We start from the raw sequence: 20677 nt of genomic DNA, 5'->3' as shown, positions 1-20677 counted from the left end.
GCTTAGAATTTAAATGAATTCTGGGCTTGACAGCGATGTCTGTGGTTTTTGTCTTTTTTTCCCCTTCTCTTTTGATATTGACAGTTGTATAACCTAAAAGAAGTGACAGTTTTTGTCTTTATTTTTTTTTATTTCATTCTTTTACTAATGATCTTTTGCATGTTTAAGGGGAGTTATTCTAGTTTTTCTTTACTACTACCATTTGTTAGTAAAATGACCTGCTGTTTTCACTGGAACAACAGAAGTGCTGCAAAAGGATTTTAAGGAAAAGTTTGAAGCAATTCCTACAATTTTGTTTGTGCAAGACCTTGTATCTAGGCATGGAAAATTAAAATTATATGAAAATGCTTTTATGTAATTGATGGAGGCTTTCTTTTGTGACCTGCATTGTGTTGAGCTGTAGTTGGAGTTGCAAATAATTACTTCTTTCAAAGAATGAGCAAAAAGGAAGATTCAAAAAGAAATTTTGTTCATTGTCAACTGTCAGAATGAGAACAATATTGGCAGGAAAACACTTGAGCCTTAGGAATATTTGAGGGTGCGTATGAAAGTGTGTAGACAGCTTTTAGGTTTAATCCTAATTTATTTATAATCTGTTGGGTTTCCATGTTGTTTTCTGAAGCCATCTGTTTCACAAATGGAATACCCATGGAGCAAGTATAATGTAATTTCAAATGCATTCATGTTGACAACTTCAAGCAGTATGCTTCTACTGCAGCAGTTGCCTGCATACAAAATGTAATGCACTGTAGCAGGTCTTGGACTCTGTTTGAAGGCTGCCTGCAGTGGTGTTTTCTGTAATACAGACATAATAGCCCTTAGAAGCATTTTGAATTTGAGGAGTATGTGAGATACAGTTTTTGAAAGTTCTTTGAACAGTCAAGTTCTAACACATTTGGAACTGGAAACTTTTTTATGAGGTAGTTCTGAAGATGCTGTTGCTTTACCAAAGATGAAATATGTCCCTGTATTTATACCAACTTTTATGGAAGAGATGTAGGTATGTTTTCTGAATCAAGGTGGAAGAGTTGGAGACTGAGCCAGGCTGAGGTTTCTACTTTCCTAGATTTAAAAGCACATCTGACCCTGTCTCCTGTATCCCACAGAACTGTGTGAAAATCCCAAGGCTGTCCGTTGGTTTTGTTCCAATCTTTCTCCTTCATTGTATTGTGGAATTGGAGGCCTCGGCAAAGTATTTCTCTCCCATTTCAGTTTTTGGCTTTGGTTTAGATCTGCAGTTGGTTATACCTAATGCCTAAATATGAAGAGATTCTTCATTAGAAATAGGATTTTGTAATACAGTTTATGAGCAAAAATCTGACTATTGACTTGTGACATTGACCATTCCTGCTTGACAGAGGCTAGTACTAGTTCTTTTAGAGGAAAGACTTGTTAGACAATTGGGATGTGGCTCTAGAAGGGATTTTTTTGTCCACCTGCAGTTTGTTACTGCTATTTGTTACTGCTTATGTGCAGAGTTATTTCTACTGGATCTTAAATTTTAGGTAAATAGAAGGGTCTGCCTTGCAGGATTCTTTTTATTTTTAGGTATATGTAGATTTAAATTAAACTAAATGAAGATTATAAGAAGTCAACATTTTATTTAACTCTTCTGTATAGCTTTTGTTTATTTTCTGCTTGCCAGTAATGATTTGGGTAAATCTTTTGGTTGAGAGCATTACATTTGGAACTCAATAATTAGCTTTAGTAGTTTAGATAATGCACTATTTCACTTATCAACACTTTGTTTTATCCCTATATTTATTTTGTTAGTATACTAATTTAGATACTTTGCCCTGACCCTTTCTGCAGTTATCTCTAGATCTAGCTAAGTTTTTGAGATGAGTCAGTTCTTTTGTAGCTCATTCAATTTTGCAATTCAATATATATTATAGAACCATGAACTAGTATCTGTTGGGCACCACTATGTTTTAGCTTTTGTTGTGTTGAATTGGTTGCTTATTTCTGTTTCTTGTTTCTCAGTGTCTGTTTAATATGTAACAAAACTGAACTTTTCATCCCCTGGCTGTTTGCTTTCTTAAGCATCTTGTGGGGTGCTTTGTGAAAGACGTTTTGATGTTAAAATTAAATCAGCTGGTATTTTGTATAGTAACTGGTCTTTTTTGACACAAAGAATTCTGAGATACTGACTAAAGGACTTCTCCATTGCTGCAGTTTTTCTTCCCTTTCCTTTTCTCTTTTTTGCTACTGTATTTGTTGACATGTGGTGATGCTATTGGCTGTGACAGACAATTTTCCTGGGTGCAAAGTAATTACATCAATACAAAACTTTTCAGAAGATGAAGTAGCTGTAATTAGAAGTAGCCTTAAATAGCTAAGAGAAGTGGAATGCATAGGTCTCTATACAGAAAACGTTATTTCATGCTGTTTTTCATTCCTCTTCACTCTTTTTGGATCATAATCTAACTTTGTTTGAAGTCTAACTAACCTATATAGCTTTCAAAGTAAAAAGAGGAAAAGGATCCACCTTCTGTGGCCAAACCAGAGGATCTGGTGAAGTCAGTTGGGAAAACCCCCATAGGCTAAGTTCGGGGCTTTTGGTATGAACTGAGGCCTTGGCAGTAAGGAAGTGATCGAATATGTCTTTGAATGTAGGCTCTGTTTACAATAAATAAATAAAATTGTTAAATATTCTTGTCATGTATGTGCAATTTCTTACTTTTTTCATAAACTGTTCAGGTAATTCAGTTATTTCTGTTGCCCTATTCATTCTTACCTAAATATAGATCAGTGTTTTTCTCCAATTCATGTATTGTGTAGGTGAAACAGCTGAGAAACCGTGCTGATGAAGATGCTCGCATGATTCATATGAGTATTCAGATGGGTAATGATCCACCTATTTCCCTTCGGAGAGATCTGGAGCATTTAATGCTTTTAGTAAGCCCTATTTTCTCCTAAATTACTATGCCAAAAAGTGATTGTGACTTTCAATCTTCATTAGAAAATCTGTGTCTGAATGATAAAATGCTGGGTCTTGTACTTTTTGGATTAAAAGGAATTTTTTCTTAACCAAATATTGACAGACACTTGCTATAAGTTTTCCAGAAAACTGCCCTGGCTTCTGATGTTAATAAAGTGTCAATTCGTAAATGTTTAGTGAGTAAATACTGCATTGTTTCTTCTGGTGGAAGGATTCTTGAGCCAAAGTTATTTTACAAAATTATAAATATCTAAAATGTAAATTGTAGTAAGATTATCTTAACATATCTGTTTTCTTAAACTGTGTTATTTTAATGTAACTTAGAAATAACCTTTATTCTTAAAATTCTTACCTGTTCAATTAAGATTTTTGAATTTATCTGGTTGTCATTTGTTCTGCTGTTGCTATTTAGCAGGTGTCATTTTTCAGAGAGTTCTAAGGAATAGCGGATCAGGTGTGGTATGCTTTGTGTCTCAGACATTTTTAGCTTATCTAGAAGCAGTGCTTGTTGTTGAAATAATATTCTCATCTTTCCGTAGTTGGTAATTTTTTTGGTCATCCTCTTTTGTCTGATAGATTGCTGAACTGTACAGGAAAGACCCTTTTAATCTGGAACTTGCCCTTGAATACTGGTGTCCATCAGAGCCTTTGCAGACATCTACCGTCATGGGGTCCTACCTCGGAGTAGCTCATCAGAGACCACCTCAGCGCCAGGTTATCTACATTCAAAGCTGTCAAGAAATTTAGTGAGAGAGAGTCTGTCTAACCTCTTTAAAAATTCTGTTTAGGCCAATTTTGTCCCAGTTGCTCAGGATATTCTGCTAACACTGCTCTTGTGTTTTCTGTCTGTTTATCTCTTTTGCCTTAACTGAGAAGCAAAATTTCTTAACTATTAAAAAAATCAACAACAACAACAAAAAAAAACGACAATAAATGTAGTTGATAGTATCTAGGGGTAAAAAAATCATGAGAATATTGGATAGCTGGGATACTATCAACCTTCAGTGCTTCATGAATGACTCTGCAGTGCCTAGGATATTGCATGCATCCCAAGACCCACCTGGAAAACAGGCAACTAAGTCTGGTCCTGGTGCAATCTGCAGACACTGTGATATGGTCCTGGGAAGAGCCACAGTGCATGTGAATTACTATTCAGTGATGTGACATGCATACTGAGTTCATGCCTAATAACACTTACAGTGATTGCACTGTGAAGTGTGCTAATAATACCGTTGTGCAGCATTTGTGAGCTGAAGTAAATTTGAGGGCTAGAAATACAAAATGGGAGATTTAGTGTATTATATTTGCATTAGTATGAATGATTTTGTTTCCTCTTTGACATGTAATTTTCACCTTCAGGGAAAATTTTCCTTTCCATCTGAATTTGAGGAAGAACTTTACAAAAAGGGTGACAGAGCACTGGAACATGTTGCTCAGAGAGGCAGTGCAGTCTCCTTCTTTGGAGATATTCAAAGCCTCCCTGGATGTGATCCTGTGCAATGTGCTCGAGGTGACTCTGCTTGGCAGGGGAGTTGGATTGGATGATCTCCAGAAGTCCCTTCCAACCTCAACCATTCTGTGATTCTGTGAAACTGACTAGGCCAGTAAACAAAAGAATTTTTGGGGGAGTTGTCATTCCTTGCCTTCTGCTAACCCCCACCATGATTACATTAGAATCTGTTTTCTGACTTTGGCTGTCTACTGTTTTAAGAAAACACTCATTTTTTTTTAAACACTGATCTTTATTTGTTCTAGGTTGTCTTGTCGAAGTTTGTTAGGCAAATGGGAGATCTACTTCCCTCCACAATTTACATCCCATACTTGAAAATGCTGCGGGGACTGGCTAGTGGGCCTCAGTGTGCTCATTACTGCTTTAGTTTGCTAAAAGTCAATGGCAGTAGTCATGGTAAGAAAAGTGATACTTCAGCTCTTTCTCCTCTCTTTTTCCTGCTAATGTAAAGAAGTTAAAAATAAATAAATAAAAAAGTAAATCATGTGAACTGAACTGTGACTTGGTCATTTCAAAGATGAAATTGGAAGGCTTCAGTTGGAATGTAATCTGGAAAAAAAAAAAAAAAAGACTGATTAGGGTAATAAAACTTCTTGAGAACCTTAGCAAATAATTCATGTAAGCAAATAGTGGGGTTTTAAGGCAGCATGTCTTGACACATGAGATGTAGAATATCAGTATAGCTCAATGTAAAATATAAAATTGGTAATATTTTCAAGTCAAGTTATATGTATTTTTAAACGTAGGTGTCTTTCCTGAGCTGGTGCTTTTTTGTTTGTTTGTTTGGTTTTGTCTTTTTCCAGGAGCATTTTGAGAAATGCTACATGTATAATAAATCCTTGCAGAACCCAGAAAGGATTGTTGGTCAGTCCTATGTTTTGCATTAATTTTGCATTGATCAAAGTGGAAAAAAAAAACACACTTTGAAGTAGTGCTACAAACATCGTGATTCATAGAATACTTGTTTCTACTGACTTTTCATCTTAGTATCTTCATGTCTCTATTAACAAACAACTCCCCCAGGAAAACAACAGAACCACTAATTTCAGCAACGTGAGCTTTTCTTTGAATTTAATACATTGTTTGCTCTAGATAAGAAAGATTTCCTTTTAAATTTAACTACCTTCCTGGTCGCCCTGTGACAGAGTAAAAAGAAAATCTTGTGACCTTTTTGTCATTTTTCTAGCGGAAAACATCCAAGGAACAGGTGGCAGTCCTGTCTCCTGGGAACATTTCTTCCACTCTTTGATGCTTTATCATGAACACTTAAGGAAAGACCTGCCAAGTGCAGACAGTGTCCAGTATCGTCACCTGCCTCTTCGAGGAATCACACAGAAAGAACAAGATGGATTAATTGCCTTTTTACAGCTGACCACAGTTATAGTAAATTGGGTAAGTAAGGTTTTGTTTGTTTTGCTTGAATACATTTTCTTTTTTCTTGCAGATCATTATTCGTCTGTGAAGTTCTTTTCACCAGAAAGATGGTTAGGGCAAATTTAACTAGCAGCTGTTTTTGTTTGATTAATGAACTTCAAAAGTATTGGAAGCATCAGAAAAAACTGTTAGGACCAAACATGCAGCCAGGGTGAAACGGGAAGAGGTGGCACCTTTTCCTGTGTTGTCAATGTTATTGATTTTCTAGCCTTCCTGATGCTTTGCTGTCACAACTGTGTCTTTCAGAAGTGAGATCTATTCAGAAGAAACGCCTAGAGAGCAGGAAAGTTCTTTGCATCTAATTTTGAGTTTTAAAATAAACAGAGATAATAGAAGACTTTCAAGGGGAAGAGTAGAAACTTGGCATGGAAACTGACCAGCTGTGAAACTTGCCTCCAGAGTTAGATTTAAAATGTCCCTAAACTGTTAATGCAAAATGTACCATGAATTGGCTCGAAGAGGAATTTTAAGAGACAAACTGCAATACAGATTTTACATTGTCAATTATCTGGATAGCTGAACAGTGTGGAATTCGACTCCTTAGTACCCAGCAGAGTCTGCAGGGTAGAGGTTTGAAGAATACTAACATAAAAGTTCTGTGATTTAGCAAGATGTTTTTGCAAGATGTTTTTGCTGACACAAACACAAGGCAGATCAGTGAAACTAACTGGGCTTTTTAAAAATCATCTTTTTTTGGGGGGGGGTTGGTGGTGGGGTGTTCCTCTGGAAGGCCAGATTAGTTCAGTAACCTATGTAAGCTGTCCTGTCAGCATTGGATGAGTGGGGAAGAAGGAACTCGTAAATTCATATTTCCTAGCATCATCAGACCATAACCTGTGAAGAAGTAAACATCTAAGGATGCAGGGAATTATCATTTGATGAGACTAGAAGCCTGTCCCTATCCAGTGGCTCATCTGAGAGTCTCAAATCAGAGTCTAAAAACCGGCTATCCTAAGCAACATCTATTATGCACATAAGTTTTCTTTGTGGATAGGGACAACTTCAGTAAAATTTTAGGTAAAGTTTTAGTACTAGGAAATCATTAAATTCGGCTTTTTGTTGAATGAAAGTTGTTTGCACTGGCAAAGTCTGCCATTCTTCTGATGTTTTGTGTACTTGTACAAAGCAGAATTCTCATTGCTGATACTGAACTCTTAGTTAGGCCTTACAGTACATGAATAATCTTCAAAATATTAACGTGCAATTTTGTTTTACGCTGAACTCTGCAGAGTGAGAATGCTCGCTTGGCTCTTTGTGAGCACCCTCAGTGGACACCAGTGGTGGTCATTCTGGGACTTCTGCAGTGCAGCATTCCTCCTATTTTGAAAGCGGAGCTATTAGAAACCCTGACTGCATTTGGAAAATCTCCTGAAATAGCTGCTTCACTCTGGCAATCCCTGGAATACACCCAGGTATTTTTGTATTTTCAGTACTTATAACTATAGCAACCCAATCTGATGAAATTGTTGGTGTGTTTGAAAGCTGCATTTGTAGCAATTGTATTGCACTTTCTACTAAATTCTTGTGTTTCCATTGTTGAATATAATTTTTTTTTTCACTTAGGTATTATTTTGAAGCAATTTTGAAAATGACAGCATGGTTTTGTGCTGCAGATCTCATTGGCTGTGCTTATTTTTATGTAAACATCTTTCTTAACAGACCGTCCTGTATGTTCCATATGTTTTTTTTTTTCCCCTCCATGTTTGTCATCAGTAATAAATGTTCTGCAGGTTATGTATTTTTCTGTTGTGTTTTTTTGTGTACAATATTCTCCCACTGTAAGTGGTGCTCATGAAAGGAAAGAATTGTATAAAAAGCTCCACTTGCAGGCATGTAATTTTCAGAGGAAAAGTTAATTGTTATTAGCAATTACAGAAGGAGGACTCAGGCAACTACAGGCCAGTCAGCCTTACCCCCATCCCTGGAAAGGTGATGGAGCAGCTCATCCTGGAGGTTATCTCCAAAGAGTGTAAGAAGGTGATCAGGAATAGTCAACATGGATTCACCAAGGGGAAGTTGTGCTTAACCAGTCTGATAGCCTTCTATAATGGGATGACTGGCTGGGTAGATGAGGCAAGAGCAGTGGATGTGGTCTACCTTAACTTCAGCAAGGCTTTTGACACTGTCTCCCATAACATCCTCATAGACAAGCTCAGGAAGTGCGGCCTAGGGGTGAGTGGACAGTGAGGTGGATTGGTAATTGGCTGGATGGCAGAGCTCAGAGGGTTGTGCTCAGTGGTGCAGAGTTTAGTCCCTTCCAACCTCAGCCATTCTGTGATTCTGTAACAGCATATGTTTGCCAACTTTCACAGCTAGATGGCAAACATCAGGTGGGTATTAAAAGCCCAGCTTTTAGAAAATTATTTTTTCTCTTCTCTCTTGATTTCAGAGAAAAAAAATAAATATGAATTCTGAAGAAGACTGATATCAAAAATGCTCTCAGCATGGTTAACTCAAAAATCGTAAGGGAGTGGGATTGTTTTATAGTTTGTATTATGGTTCAGACTCATTTCTGGTTTGTTTGGAATAACATGAGGCTTTTGAGCTGCAACTACTGGCTTAGTGTTGATCGCTAATAAAAAGACACAAGCAAGAATGACATCGTAGTAGTAGTATTTTCAATGCTCACCTTTGCTTCCTAACTGTTGATGTTCCCTAAAATGTACTGCTGTAAGAGATAACAAATGTCTTTTCCCTGACCAAAAGACGAAAAAAAATTTAAATGTGAAAGGACTTCTGTTCTTTGTTTTAACCATAAGCATGGTGCAGATCTTTGAGGGTGTAAAGCTAGAAGCATTCAAGTGTACAGTATGTAATCCAGCCTTTCAGACAGACAAAGCTTAGCTTTTTGGCTTTTAAGAGGATATACAATACTGCTACTTACAGCTGCAGAGTGATGAGTGCCTTTTAGTTCTGATAGAAGTGACGGAGATGCACTTTGATTATGTGAAACATATTGTTTGCATGTTTTCTTTTCTCTTTATGTTTTGAAGATACTACAAACTGTGAGAAGTCCAGGCCAGAGACAAGCAATTGGTATTGAGGTAAGAGTTTCTCTGTCCCTAGGTAGCCTTCCTCATCTTCTACAAATGAGTACAGGGAAAACTTAGAGAGGCTGCATCTGCTACTGTATGCACGGGAAACCCTGTGAATAGGTGCTTTCACAGCTTCCCAATTTACTCTCAGGCCTCTTTGTAATTTCTGGAAAATGTTATTCAGTTATAAATCTAGTGCAGCATAGTGCTAGTAGCAGAGCAGTGTCTAAACCCTCAAGTTCCTTATGAACGCTTCATCCCCAGATTTTCCTATTTGCCTAAATTGGAGTTAGTTTTATTACATCTTAGTGCAGGTCACTTCCATTTTAATAAAAATGGTAAATATAAGCAGCATATAGTTCAATGCTGAGGCATATCTCCTATTAACTCAGAAATGAATGAAGAATATGTTGCTGAACTGAACTGAGAGTAATGTTGCTTCACTGCTTTTGCTTTGTTTGTGATATACAGTGGACAAAAGCATAGCAAAATCAGTACACTGTAAAGTACTTCACAGATGATGCCCTTATCTTATTTGTTCTCACGTGTTTCTTTCTCACTCAATATCTGTTTTTAATCTTCCTGTGTTTGCTGTCCTCTCGGGAAGGTTGAGCTGAACGAGATTGAGTCCCGATGTGAGGAATATCCTTTAACCCGTGCCTTCTGTCGACTCATCAGCACGCTAGTGGAGAGTTCGTTCCCCTCTAACTTGGGAGCAGGTCTCCGCCCACCAGGCTTTGATCCCTATCTCCAGTTCCTCAGGGACTCTGTGTTTCTCCGATTCCGCACCAGAGCTTACAGGAGAGCTGCTGAAAAAGTAATAATTGCTTGAAAATCTTTTTTTTTTTTTTTTGTATGCACTGGTTAAAATAATTTGAGATCACTGATGCAGCTTAGGTCTGTTTGGAAAGCTGTAGTATATACAAGTTTGATGCAGGAGAGATAACCTGGGTCCTCTCAGAGTGCTTTGATTCTGTAAACAGGTAATTTTTCAACTCACGTGTCAACAGGATCTATGGACTACTTCTAAGGAGTCTGTATAAAGTAACTAAGAAAAATAAGAGTTTATATAATAGCAAATACAGATTTAGAAATACAGGATTCTGCAACTCTACTGCAAAAATGTTAAAGATGTAGAAAAAGAAGAAACAGAAAGTCATTGCCTTATGATAAAGCTAAATGTTTCTGACAGTGATTGTTTCTGAAAAAGCCAAGAAGGGAAGGGATAAGAGTTATACTGAACCTGGTACTGTGAGTAGTCTATATCTAGGGACAGACCTTAAAGAGCAGGCTGCTCATAAAGGTAGCGTTTTTATACATAGATATGGATAGAGATGAATTAGGCAAACTCGATCCCCAAAAATCCATGGTTCTGGATGGGATGCACCCATGAGTGCTGAGGGAGCTGGCTGATGTTAATGCTAAGCCACTCTCCATCATCTTTGAAAGGTTGTGGAGAACAGGGGAGGTGCCAGAGGACTGGAAGAAAGCCAGTGTCACTCCAGCCTTCAGAAAGGGCAAGATGGGAGGACCCAGGAAACTCCAGGCCAGCCAGCCTCACCTTCATCCCTGGAAAGGTGATGGAGCAGCTCATCCTTGATGTCATCTCTAAGAATGTGGAGGATAAGAAGGTGATCAGGAGTAGTCAGCATGGATTCACTAAGGGGAAGTTGTGCTTAACCAATCTGATAGCCTTTTGTGATGGGATGACTGGCTGGATAGATGAAGAGAGAGCAGTGGCTGTTGTCTAGCTCCAAAATAGACAAAATAGACAAATCTGTTTTAGTGTTCCATTTTAATTCGAAAAGGAAGCTTGGCAATTGAAATTATTTGTTGTGATAGATTAAAAGTGTTGTGGGATAGTACTTTAGACAGTCATGCCATACATCTGACCAGTATTTCATTGCAGTGACTTTTGCAATCTTTGTCATCCTTGTCTTGTTGCTGCAGTATCAGTCATATTCCATATGTGATTTTTCTTCATTTTGTGATTATCACAGTGGGAAGTAGCTGAGGTAGTTCTGGAAGTGTTTTACAAATTGCTGCGAGACTACGAACCTCAGCTTGAAGACTTCGTGGACCAATATGTGGAGTTACAAGGTTAACTTGTTCATTCACTGACATTCATTCTGACAAACAGAGCTGGAACTAGCTTTGATCTCTTGCCTCTGTCTTGTGATCCTGTTTAATATGGCAAGTAAGCAGGCAAAAACATAGGTCAGAGCAATGAGATAGGAAGGCAATCAAAAACTGTTCACATACTATGAGGAGCTATGCTGTCGATTTAGTAGAGTTTGCTATAAGCAGTTTCCAGCTTCTCACGCTCTACTAGGAGAATGATTTGTGTTTCTCTTGAATTGCTGATTTGGTTAAAAACAGTATATGATGCTTGAATGGTTGTCCAGAATTAGTCAGAATTAGTAAGACCACAGTAAATGGCTATTGCCTCATTATAAGGCTTATGTGAACTGTGTTTGGGCTGCAGATTGTTTTTGATACAAAGTTTCTTAACATTGAATGCCAGCCTGGTGCTTCATGATTTCCTGTAGCAGTAGAGAGCTGTCAGAATCACTTCAGAAGTGAGCAGCAACTTTAAGACACTCGCCAATTTTGGCAAGCTCACTGGAGAGGTTTCTGTGTCCTGTCCGTTAGCAAACAGTTTTTAGCATTGAACTGTCTTGAACCATCTCTGTTAGCTCGTTCCCATCCTCAGCTAAGGCTTCAGTTCATGTGGTTATTTGTGGGTTATGTGATATTTTGGACAAATGGATTAAAACCAATTTTTCTGACTAGATCTGTTTCTTGAACTGATTCGCTGAGTCTACAGTGAAATGGCATGTCTATTGACACGTTAAGGGGAAGCACAAACACAAAATAATGGAAAAAGGAGAGAGGGAAAGGGTTTGTTTGAGCTGTCTTTGATGTCAAAAGAATCTGCACCTTCATTCTCACTTGCCTATTAAGAAATGATTCTGACTGCTCTCTTGCTTCCCCCCCCAGTTTACTAGGAGACTAGATAAAAAAGAAACATTAGTCTTGAGTTTTGCTTTTCTTTTGTTTTATTGAGGGTCTTTGTGTTCCAGGCTAGTAGTTTCATTTCGGCATGTGTTGTTGTAGCAGACATGCAAGTATTTGTGTACTGTGAGCATCAGTGTTTCAGCTTTGGTTTCTGGAAATGCTTTTCTCTCTCGTGTCAGTTTTGGGGAATGTAAACTTTTTTCAGTTATTTTTCAGTCACATGAAACCATTTAATGTAGCTCCAATGTGGTTTAGAGTCCTATCGTTGATTTGAATTCAAGGCCAGATAAACCTAGGGAGACTCTAATGATTTAAAGTTGAAACTGTGCTAGTAGATTCTGAAAAGTAATGGTAACTACCGTTACTGCTCTCTGCAAACTTTCTAAGCTACCTAGATAGCTTATGTGTGGACAAAAACTGTGAAGACTTTCTATGCAGTATGTTTTGTCAATTTAGATGTTGCTTATAGCAACAGGAACTGCTGTTTTCCAGCTCAGGCTAGCTAAGTCTTTTCTATTCGATAATTTTTGTTTGTTTGTTTGTTTTTAGGAGAAGAAATAATAGCATATAAACCACCTGGGTTCAACTTGATGTATCATCTATTGAATGAGTCCCCAATGCTGGAACTGGCCCTTAGTTTGCTGGAAGAAGGAGTTAAGCAGCTTGATACTTATGCTCCATTTCCTGGTATGTGCCTCGAATTTATTTTTCAGGTGAAGTTAAAAAGCATACAAAGTAGGATTTAAAGCTGACGTTTCACATATCTTCAATTTGATTTTGTTTTTCTGGCATATATAAATTGTGTTTTCTGGGTAATTTTCCTAGCAGTAAATAACTGACAAATTCTTTCTTGGTATAAGACACGGTGAACGAGGCTTATGAACATGGCCTATTTTAATTGATCCTTTCTTTTCCTTATGGTTCTTTATTGTTTGTGTACTGCACAGGGAAGAAGCATTTAGAGAAAGCAGTACAATATTGCCTTGCACTTCTAAACTTGACCCTGCAGAAGGAGAATCTTTTTATGGATCTGTTGCGGGAGAGCCATCTTTCCCTTATTGTCACACCGCTGGAGCAACTGCTTCAAGGAATCAATCCTCGCACTAAAAAGGCAGATCATGTGGTGAATATTGCAAGGTATGTGCAAAGTACTGAGAAGGGAGGATTTTTGGAGGCACAGAAGTGATTGGATCCTGGTCCTTCGATTTTAACAGCCAGCAGTGCTTCTCAAGATTTGGAATCTGCGTGTATATATATATATTTTTTTTTCTTACAATTTGCCTTATGTGCAATGATTTCCTAGGATATAATTTTCAGTTTGTCACAGTTTGAATATTTTGCTTAGAGTAGGAGGCAATCAGAAACTTCTTTTGGCTGCTGTTGTCCATTTAAACGTCTTGCAGTATTATCTATTAGTTTCTATATTAAAAGTATCAAGCTAGCAATCTGTAACACTGATTTTTACTGATTTACAGTTTTATTTTATAATGACTTTACAGACAAAACAACACTGCTTTTTTATTCAGTGAGATTCTGAGAAATCAAGATCTCTGTATATATTTTTTCTTTCATTTGCTATATTACTTTTTTTACATAACTATAGTTAATAGTTAAAAAAAGCCACATGCCTTTTAAGATACTTTAAATTAAATTAATTATTATTTTTTTTGAATCTTGCCTATTTTGGGTGTATGTAGTAGTTTATTTTAGATACTTGCTTCTGTGTGATCTGTGATTTTTTTTTTAATACTATCTTGCATTGCTTTTATATAAAAAGAATGCTGAAAATTCTGAGGCTGATTATTAAGACTGCCTGTTAGCCTATACTTCTGATGGAAGAGTGTGAACTGCTTCATGTGGAGTAAAATTTTGTTGTAGTTTTAATGATTTCTTAAATAGTTTGTTTTGCAGTTGTTTTAGTACTCCTTCATCTATGCATTACCATGTTGGAATGTTACAGTTCTCAAAAATTTCATTACAATAATCTTGTATTTTTAAAGGTATCTTTATCATGGAAACAGCAATCCTGAACTGGCTTTTGAAAGTGCCAAGATTTTGTGCTGTATTTCTTACAATTCCAACATCCAGATAAAGCTAGTTGGTGATTTCACACATGATCAGGTAAGTGCCATTTTATTTGGATCTGGAAAGACAAAGTGTTGGAGAAATACTGGTGCTCTGTAATGTTACTTTAAAAGCTATGTTTCTAGATCAAGTACATTTAAAACAATATTTTATCTTATCTCTACCTATCCCCAAAAAGTTTTTTACTGTGGCATTGTGAAAAGTGACTACTTCATTAATTGATAAAAAGCAAAACCATGAATGCTCTGGAAGAAGAGAAAAGAGATACTTCTTTGAGATACTGAGCCTTTTTCTTGACTTCATAGTGTTCAGCCTCTGAGGATAATTTAGCATATGTAACACAACAGTAGATTTCTTTTTTTTTTTCTTTTCTATTCAGTGGCTCTCTGCTAACCTATGCTTAGCATATACTGTCCATGCTTAGTGACTAGGTTACTAGGTTAGTTTTTGTCTAGACCTTGTGTCAACCTATATGGAAGGAATTCTGAAAGGTATTGTTTTTAATACTGTTAAAATCCCCTTCATTTTTATCCTTCCATTGCTGAATACAGAGTATTAGCCAGAAGCTGATGGCTGGGTTTGTGGAATGTTTGGACAATGAAGATGCAGAAGAATTAATTAATCCAGATGAGGGTATGTAAAAGGCCTCTTATATGACTTGCACTTACCTTTTGTGTAGAATAAAATTAATGAAAGAAGGGGCTTTTAAGTCAAAAAAAACCCTTTCTGTGTTGTGTTCTGTAGAGACACACCCTTAACAAAAGGAAAAGCATTGATGTCTTGTTAAGATACATCCACAGTATGATGAGACAGCTATAAATGGAATGTTTTCAAAAGAGGAGCATTTAAATTGCTCTGGATGTGTTATTCAGAGCAGTAATTTGACACTTTGGTCTTGTATTCCTCTATACTAATATAAACTGATGGTTTGCATTTATTGCATTTAATCTGAAGGATCTGAAGATTATTCATTTAAACCAATAGCTTTACTTCATTGTTCACCTAATCTTTTTTAATCAAGAGCTGGAGCCTGAAAAGCAGCGGGCACGCATCCATCATGAGACAAGGATCCATATTCTGAATCTCCTTATCACCTCTCTTGAATGTAGTCCTCCCAGCCTTGCGCTGTATCTCTTGGGATATGAGCTCAAGAAACCTGTCAGCACCACAAATCTGCAAGACCCAGGTATGAAGACGAAAAGTTGATCTTGCATTCAGTTCTTGTACCACCAACACTGAGAATATCTATCAGAAAATGCACAGGGAGACCCAGTTCCTCTGAATGTTACGAAGAAGAAAACAGGCCTTGTTCTAATCCTCAAATCTGTATTCAGAGATAAGATGAACCCAGGTGCAGTATTTTAAACTGCTTTAGAATTTGATCCTTTGTCTAAGTTGGATTTTGGAATGGACTTGAAATTAGAGTTCTGGGAGAAAATGATAATTTTGAAGAGAAGTATAAATTTATTTACTGTTCACATGCATTGCGGTTGTCAGTAATACAAAAAAAATGATTTGGTGATCCAGGAAGTCCCTATGTGTGACAAGACTTTGAACAAGTTATACAACTTGAGTGCTCTTCTGCCCCTCCTCAAACTCCCATTTAAGATTGATTATCAAGTAGGAAAACAGTCTGGCTGTTTAACAGTGTAGAAGAAAACCTTACAGAAGATATATGTATACATATATATGCATATATGGCATTTCAGATACTTCTAGAATTGTCAAAGATAGTGAGTTAGTCTGTCTTGAACTTGAGCAAGTTCAGAAGAGATGGTTGGGGCTGGAGCAGTCAGCTTATGAGGAGAGGTTGGGAGAATGGGACTTCTTCAGCATGGAAAAGAGAAGGTTTGGGGGGAACCTGATAACAGCCTTCCAATACCTACAAAGAAGTTAATGAGGGGGAAAGGCCAGGCTCTTCAGTGGTGCATGGCCCGAGAACAAGACAGTAGGCATAAACTGAAAAGAGGCTCTGAGCAAATATGGAAGAAACTTCTGCAGAGTGAGGAAGGTGAAGCAGGGGAATGGGTTGGCTGGAGAGGACATACATTCTTCATGCTTGGAGGTTTGTTGAGATTCAGCTGTATAAAGCTAGGAGCTATATCCTGTCTGCTGTCAAAGCTGACTCTACTTTGAGCAGTAGGTTGTAGTAGAGATTTCTTGGAGTCCCTTCAGATCTGAAGTACAGGATTCTTTCTCAGGTATTTTAAGGAATGTTTCATATGAACACATTGGGATCAACAGATTTAATTTTTTAGCTATTTATAGAAGCCTGTTTCTTATGATCTTTGGGTCAGATGCTTTGCTCCCAGCAGATTTTGGTTGTTTATGGTTGTTTCTAGTTCTAAATGAAGGGTAGGTAGGACCTGAATTTCATTTGGAAAAAAATGTCTGAGTTATTTTATGTCTCAGAAAGGCACAGAAAGACACCAGCCTCTTTTTTATCTGGAAAGTAACTTAATATGGCAGACCATGTTTTGCACATTTTGAAATTCTATACCTAAAGAATATGGATAATTGATCTGCAAGCATACAATTTTAGAGGGTATCATAAGTCAGATAAGTAATAGGAGACTATCTTTGTCTCCAGGCTGTGAGAGATCCTTGCAGGCTGCTTTGAATTATCCCATTAATAATGTGAAGAAAGAATGACCGTAAGCTATATGCCTAGGAATAATAATTTCCTACTAAAGCATAAATGATGTGGGTCCAAACAGAGACAATTATTTCCCCTGTAAGAATGGTGGTTGTTGATTCATTTACTGCTTAAGGGCATCTTTCTTGGTGGATTAAAGTAATAATTGGATAAAGGATGGATGCAAAGTGACAGAATTTTTGCTTCAGTCTTAAAGTCTTTTTTCCTTTTCCTCTTGGTTACAGTGTTAGGTGCCTCTAGGAGAGTTATTGAACAATTGCGGTCATTTTGTGACTAAATACAGAGATTTAAAACTCACATTTGAAATTGGCAAATGAGGATTCAATTAAAGTGTAGGACTGAGAATCCAAATTTTCATTTGGTTGATGCAGAATATTAAAATGCCAATTGGATCTCTTCATATAGAACAGAAGAGAAAATTCTTAAGGAAGTTTTGGTTGTATAATTTGTCTTCTTTCTGCAGAGTTCCTACAGATGTTTTAATTTGATTTTTGCTAAAGCAGTTTCTCCCTTTATTTTAATGGAGAAAAATCTTTTCTGGATGTTTTTGCTGCTGCTCTGTGGAGCAGTATGGTGCTGTATAAGGTATCAAGCATTTAGTTTCTGTGATTCTGTGTTCTAATCTGCATTTATTATGGAGGCAAGTACGTAAGAAATTACTTCTGTATTTTGAAGGTGTTTTGGGTTGTCCACGGACTTGCCTTCATGCTATTTTGAACATACTGGAGAAGGGTACTGAAACAAGGAACGGGCCTACAGCAGTTCAGGAATCTCCTCATCTTGCAGAACTCTGTTACCAGGTATGCAACCTATTTTCTGTTGGCATGTATTGAGAGTGAACTTTAAATAAAATTAGCTCCTTCATGGTTGATGAACACAGATGGTGATGATATTGAAAATATTTTTTGGTTCAAGAAAGATCTGTCAGATTTTTTTTATATATTGAACTTCTTCTGATCTACGTTTTCCTATGTAAAAATGTATTATCTTCTAACAACACTGAAACCAAAAAGTCTACACTCGTTACAGAGCTTGGAATTGATTTGTATTTGTAAAGCTAGTTTTGGCAAGCCTTTGAGTGTCTTATGGCCACGTAACAAGTTTTTGTTGTTCTTTTTTTGAATATCTGGAACTGCATTTTGCTGATGTAATATGGCAGATAATCCCAAATAAATAAAGTTCTCTTCTTTATTCTGCAGCCAGTGATGTGTGTGTATAAAATATAGTGAGAGGGAGCAGGCAGGGAAGATGGTTGGATTTGACGTGTGCAAAGTTAGTTGTTGTTTGGCCTTAAATCACACACCTTTATTGTGTGGGTAATCTGTGACATCTACAAAGTATTTTAAATATAAGTAATTAAAAGTGGAAGAGGCCATACTGTAGAAGAGGAAAAAGATGAAGATGACGTTTCCTGTCTCAGTGAACCCGCAGAGTAAAAAGAAATATGCTTTTCTTTTAAGTAAAGTGGACAAACTGAAAGGGTTATAGAGTCATGTTGTGGGTGGGTAGTTGCTGTAGATGCCTGCATGCCGATAGTCCTTCAAATCATAATTTGATATATGTTATAAACAATATGTTGTGCTTTGGAGCAGGCTACTGGAAAACTTACTGAAAATACAGGTAATAATACCATTTGAGCATTAAAACAGAGTTATGCTTCTTTTGCTTTGGTGGTTTTGTTTTGTTTGTTTCTTGTGAAATAAACTCCATATGAGTATCTACTGTTTTTGATTTTCAGGTGATCTATCAGTTGTGCGCATGTGCTGACACCTCGGGCCCAACTATGAGATACCTCAGGACCAGTCAGGATTTCTTATTCACTCAGCTGCAGTATTTGCCATTTTCTACCAGAGGTAACTTTTGTCCTTAGCTAAGGACAAAAAATTCAATGCCTCCTTTGTGTCTTTAGCAGCCCCAGAGGGAAGATAGATACATAGCATGATTAGATTGAATTAATTGCTGCCTCTTTGCTAATCTTTTAATTCTGATATTATTGAACTCTGCCTGCTTAGGTAGTTCATATTGTTTTGCAGAACTCTTGTGAAAGAGCTTGTTAGTTTTGGAGCATATCCAGTCTCCAGAAGCAAATCCTTATCTATCTTTTAATTATTTTTGTAGTTTTGTTAGATTTTGCTACAGCAAAAAAGGTGTATTCTGGAAAAGATGCTATGCGGAACGGGAGGGAGTAGAAGGCTGGTGGTTATAACCACTTCTATCTTCTCTTCCTTGAAATAAGGATCTGGAGATTTTATTTGGTACTGATGTTAGTTATGAAGTGAATGGATTTGTTTTAATGTTTAAGACCGGCATTTCAAAGGCAGGCATCTTAAAACTGCATAAGTGTACATACTGGGTTTGTCAGATGCTAGACCACCAGTACTTTGTTCGATGACAGTAGTCTTAACCTTCAAGTGCACATATCCAGAATGGGGGAAGTATTTTAGATGATCTCTTACGTTATCTTAAGAATGGAAATGAGATTCATAAAGAATATGAAGACCCAGGTTCAAGCCTTAACACCTTAAAAGCAAAGTGATAGCTCACAAGGGGTAAACGTCTGATGATTTTCACTGAAATTATAATAGATCTTACTTGCTCATAGATTCTCCACAATGATTTTAAGTACAAGTTACATCCAGATTTTTTTGTATGTACATATTCTTAAATTCATGCCTGTGTATGAGTCTTTCAAAACACTCATGTGCATTGAATGGCATTTGTTAGATCCCTTAGTCTTTTGTGAACAAACGGTGAGCAATTCATAAGTAATGATAGGTTCTAGAAGCTTTCTCAAATGAAGAAATGCTTTCCTTGGAGTAAGTAGTATTATTTATGTTCAGTTTTATAAGAATTTTCTTATCTCCACGCAGAGCATGAGATTTCAACACTGAACCAAATGTCCTGGTTGATGAAAACCGCAGCAATAGAAATGCGAGTCACATCGCTGAACCGCCAGCGCTCCCATACGCAGAGACTGCTGCACCTGCTGCTGGATGACATGCCTGTGAAACCCTACTTGGGTAAGAAGAACTTGCTGTGATGACGCATGACATGTGTCTGTGCCCTCTCAAAATGCGTGTGTATGCCAAATGCCTCTGGACAGGTGTAGAAGCCACACATGTGGACACCAAATGCCTCCAGGCACTGGTATAAGCCTCAGGACTCACCATGTGTGAACAAGCATGTTGGGCAGATGCTTGAATATGTGTGACCATGCCCGCGCTTAAGTGTCCACAAGTGTTTTTGGTGCACACATGTGAACACATATGTGCTTGTCAGTGTTGTTCAAACATGGTTTTGGATGACACATTGGAAGACATGTGAACACGTTTGTGCTTGTCAATGTACCCACACAATTTCAAGCTATACATGTAAATACAAACGAACACACATGTGCTCACCAATAGCCTCCACATGTATTTTTGGGCAACATGTGAGAACACACATATACATGCTAAAGGCTTCCACACATTCTCAGGGAATATAATTGAACACATGTTAATAGATGTGTGCACACTGAATGCTTCCACATGTGTGTTCAGGCAACGTATGAGAACATATCTGCATGCCACAGGTCTCCACACATTTTGGGGCAACACAGATGAACATGTGTATGTCAGTATTGATAAGGTAGGTGGTATTTATTTGTTATTTCTTTTGCTTATTTATGCTTCAGGTGATGGTGAAGGTGGGATAGAAGATGAAAGTCGGTCTGTCAGTGGATTTCTCCACTTTGATACTGCCTCTAAAGGTAAACTCTGTGGGCATTGATTATTTCTCTGTAAAAATTTTCTGTTCCTGAATTTGGGGGCTGCTTCTAGAAGGGACACTGAAAAATGAAATAATAGGCTTTCAAAATAGCAGCAATACATGAAATAATTTTATTTAGTGTGGACAAAATGAATTTCATAACCTTGACATGGTTGGAGAGTGGAAAATATTGGACTCAAAAGGAAGGTAGAGTATTCTGTATTTAAGTATCTGTGGAAGGGTGAAAT

The 20677-nt window shown here is 37.3% G+C and overlaps 1 protein-coding gene across 1 annotated transcript in view; it reads left to right on the top strand.

The window, feature by feature from the left end:
* Positions 1 to 20677, top strand: part of NUP205 (nucleoporin 205) — a 50255-nt gene that overhangs the window by 11524 nt on the left and 18054 nt on the right. The window contains exons 9-25 of the mRNA XM_068668875.1: positions 2782 to 2898; positions 3518 to 3655; positions 4697 to 4847; positions 5638 to 5843; positions 7115 to 7297; positions 8879 to 8929; positions 9528 to 9737; positions 10921 to 11020; positions 12488 to 12625; positions 12886 to 13075; positions 13939 to 14059; positions 14575 to 14656; positions 15045 to 15209; positions 17355 to 17479; positions 18418 to 18532; positions 19550 to 19699; positions 20356 to 20430. Coding sequence (XP_068524976.1) covers positions 2782 to 2898; positions 3518 to 3655; positions 4697 to 4847; positions 5638 to 5843; positions 7115 to 7297; positions 8879 to 8929; positions 9528 to 9737; positions 10921 to 11020; positions 12488 to 12625; positions 12886 to 13075; positions 13939 to 14059; positions 14575 to 14656; positions 15045 to 15209; positions 17355 to 17479; positions 18418 to 18532; positions 19550 to 19699; positions 20356 to 20430 — 2317 coding nt within the window. The remainder of the gene's footprint in view (positions 1 to 2781; positions 2899 to 3517; positions 3656 to 4696; positions 4848 to 5637; positions 5844 to 7114; positions 7298 to 8878; positions 8930 to 9527; positions 9738 to 10920; positions 11021 to 12487; positions 12626 to 12885; positions 13076 to 13938; positions 14060 to 14574; positions 14657 to 15044; positions 15210 to 17354; positions 17480 to 18417; positions 18533 to 19549; positions 19700 to 20355; positions 20431 to 20677) is intronic.

The sequence above is a fragment of the Anas acuta genome, chromosome 1 (genome assembly GCF_963932015.1).
Source record: "Anas acuta chromosome 1, bAnaAcu1.1, whole genome shotgun sequence".
NCBI classification, from domain to species: Eukaryota; Metazoa; Chordata; class Aves; order Anseriformes; family Anatidae; genus Anas; species Anas acuta.
The sequence above is the reverse complement of the archived record's forward strand: the minus strand, read 5'-3'. Positions and strand labels throughout refer to the sequence as shown.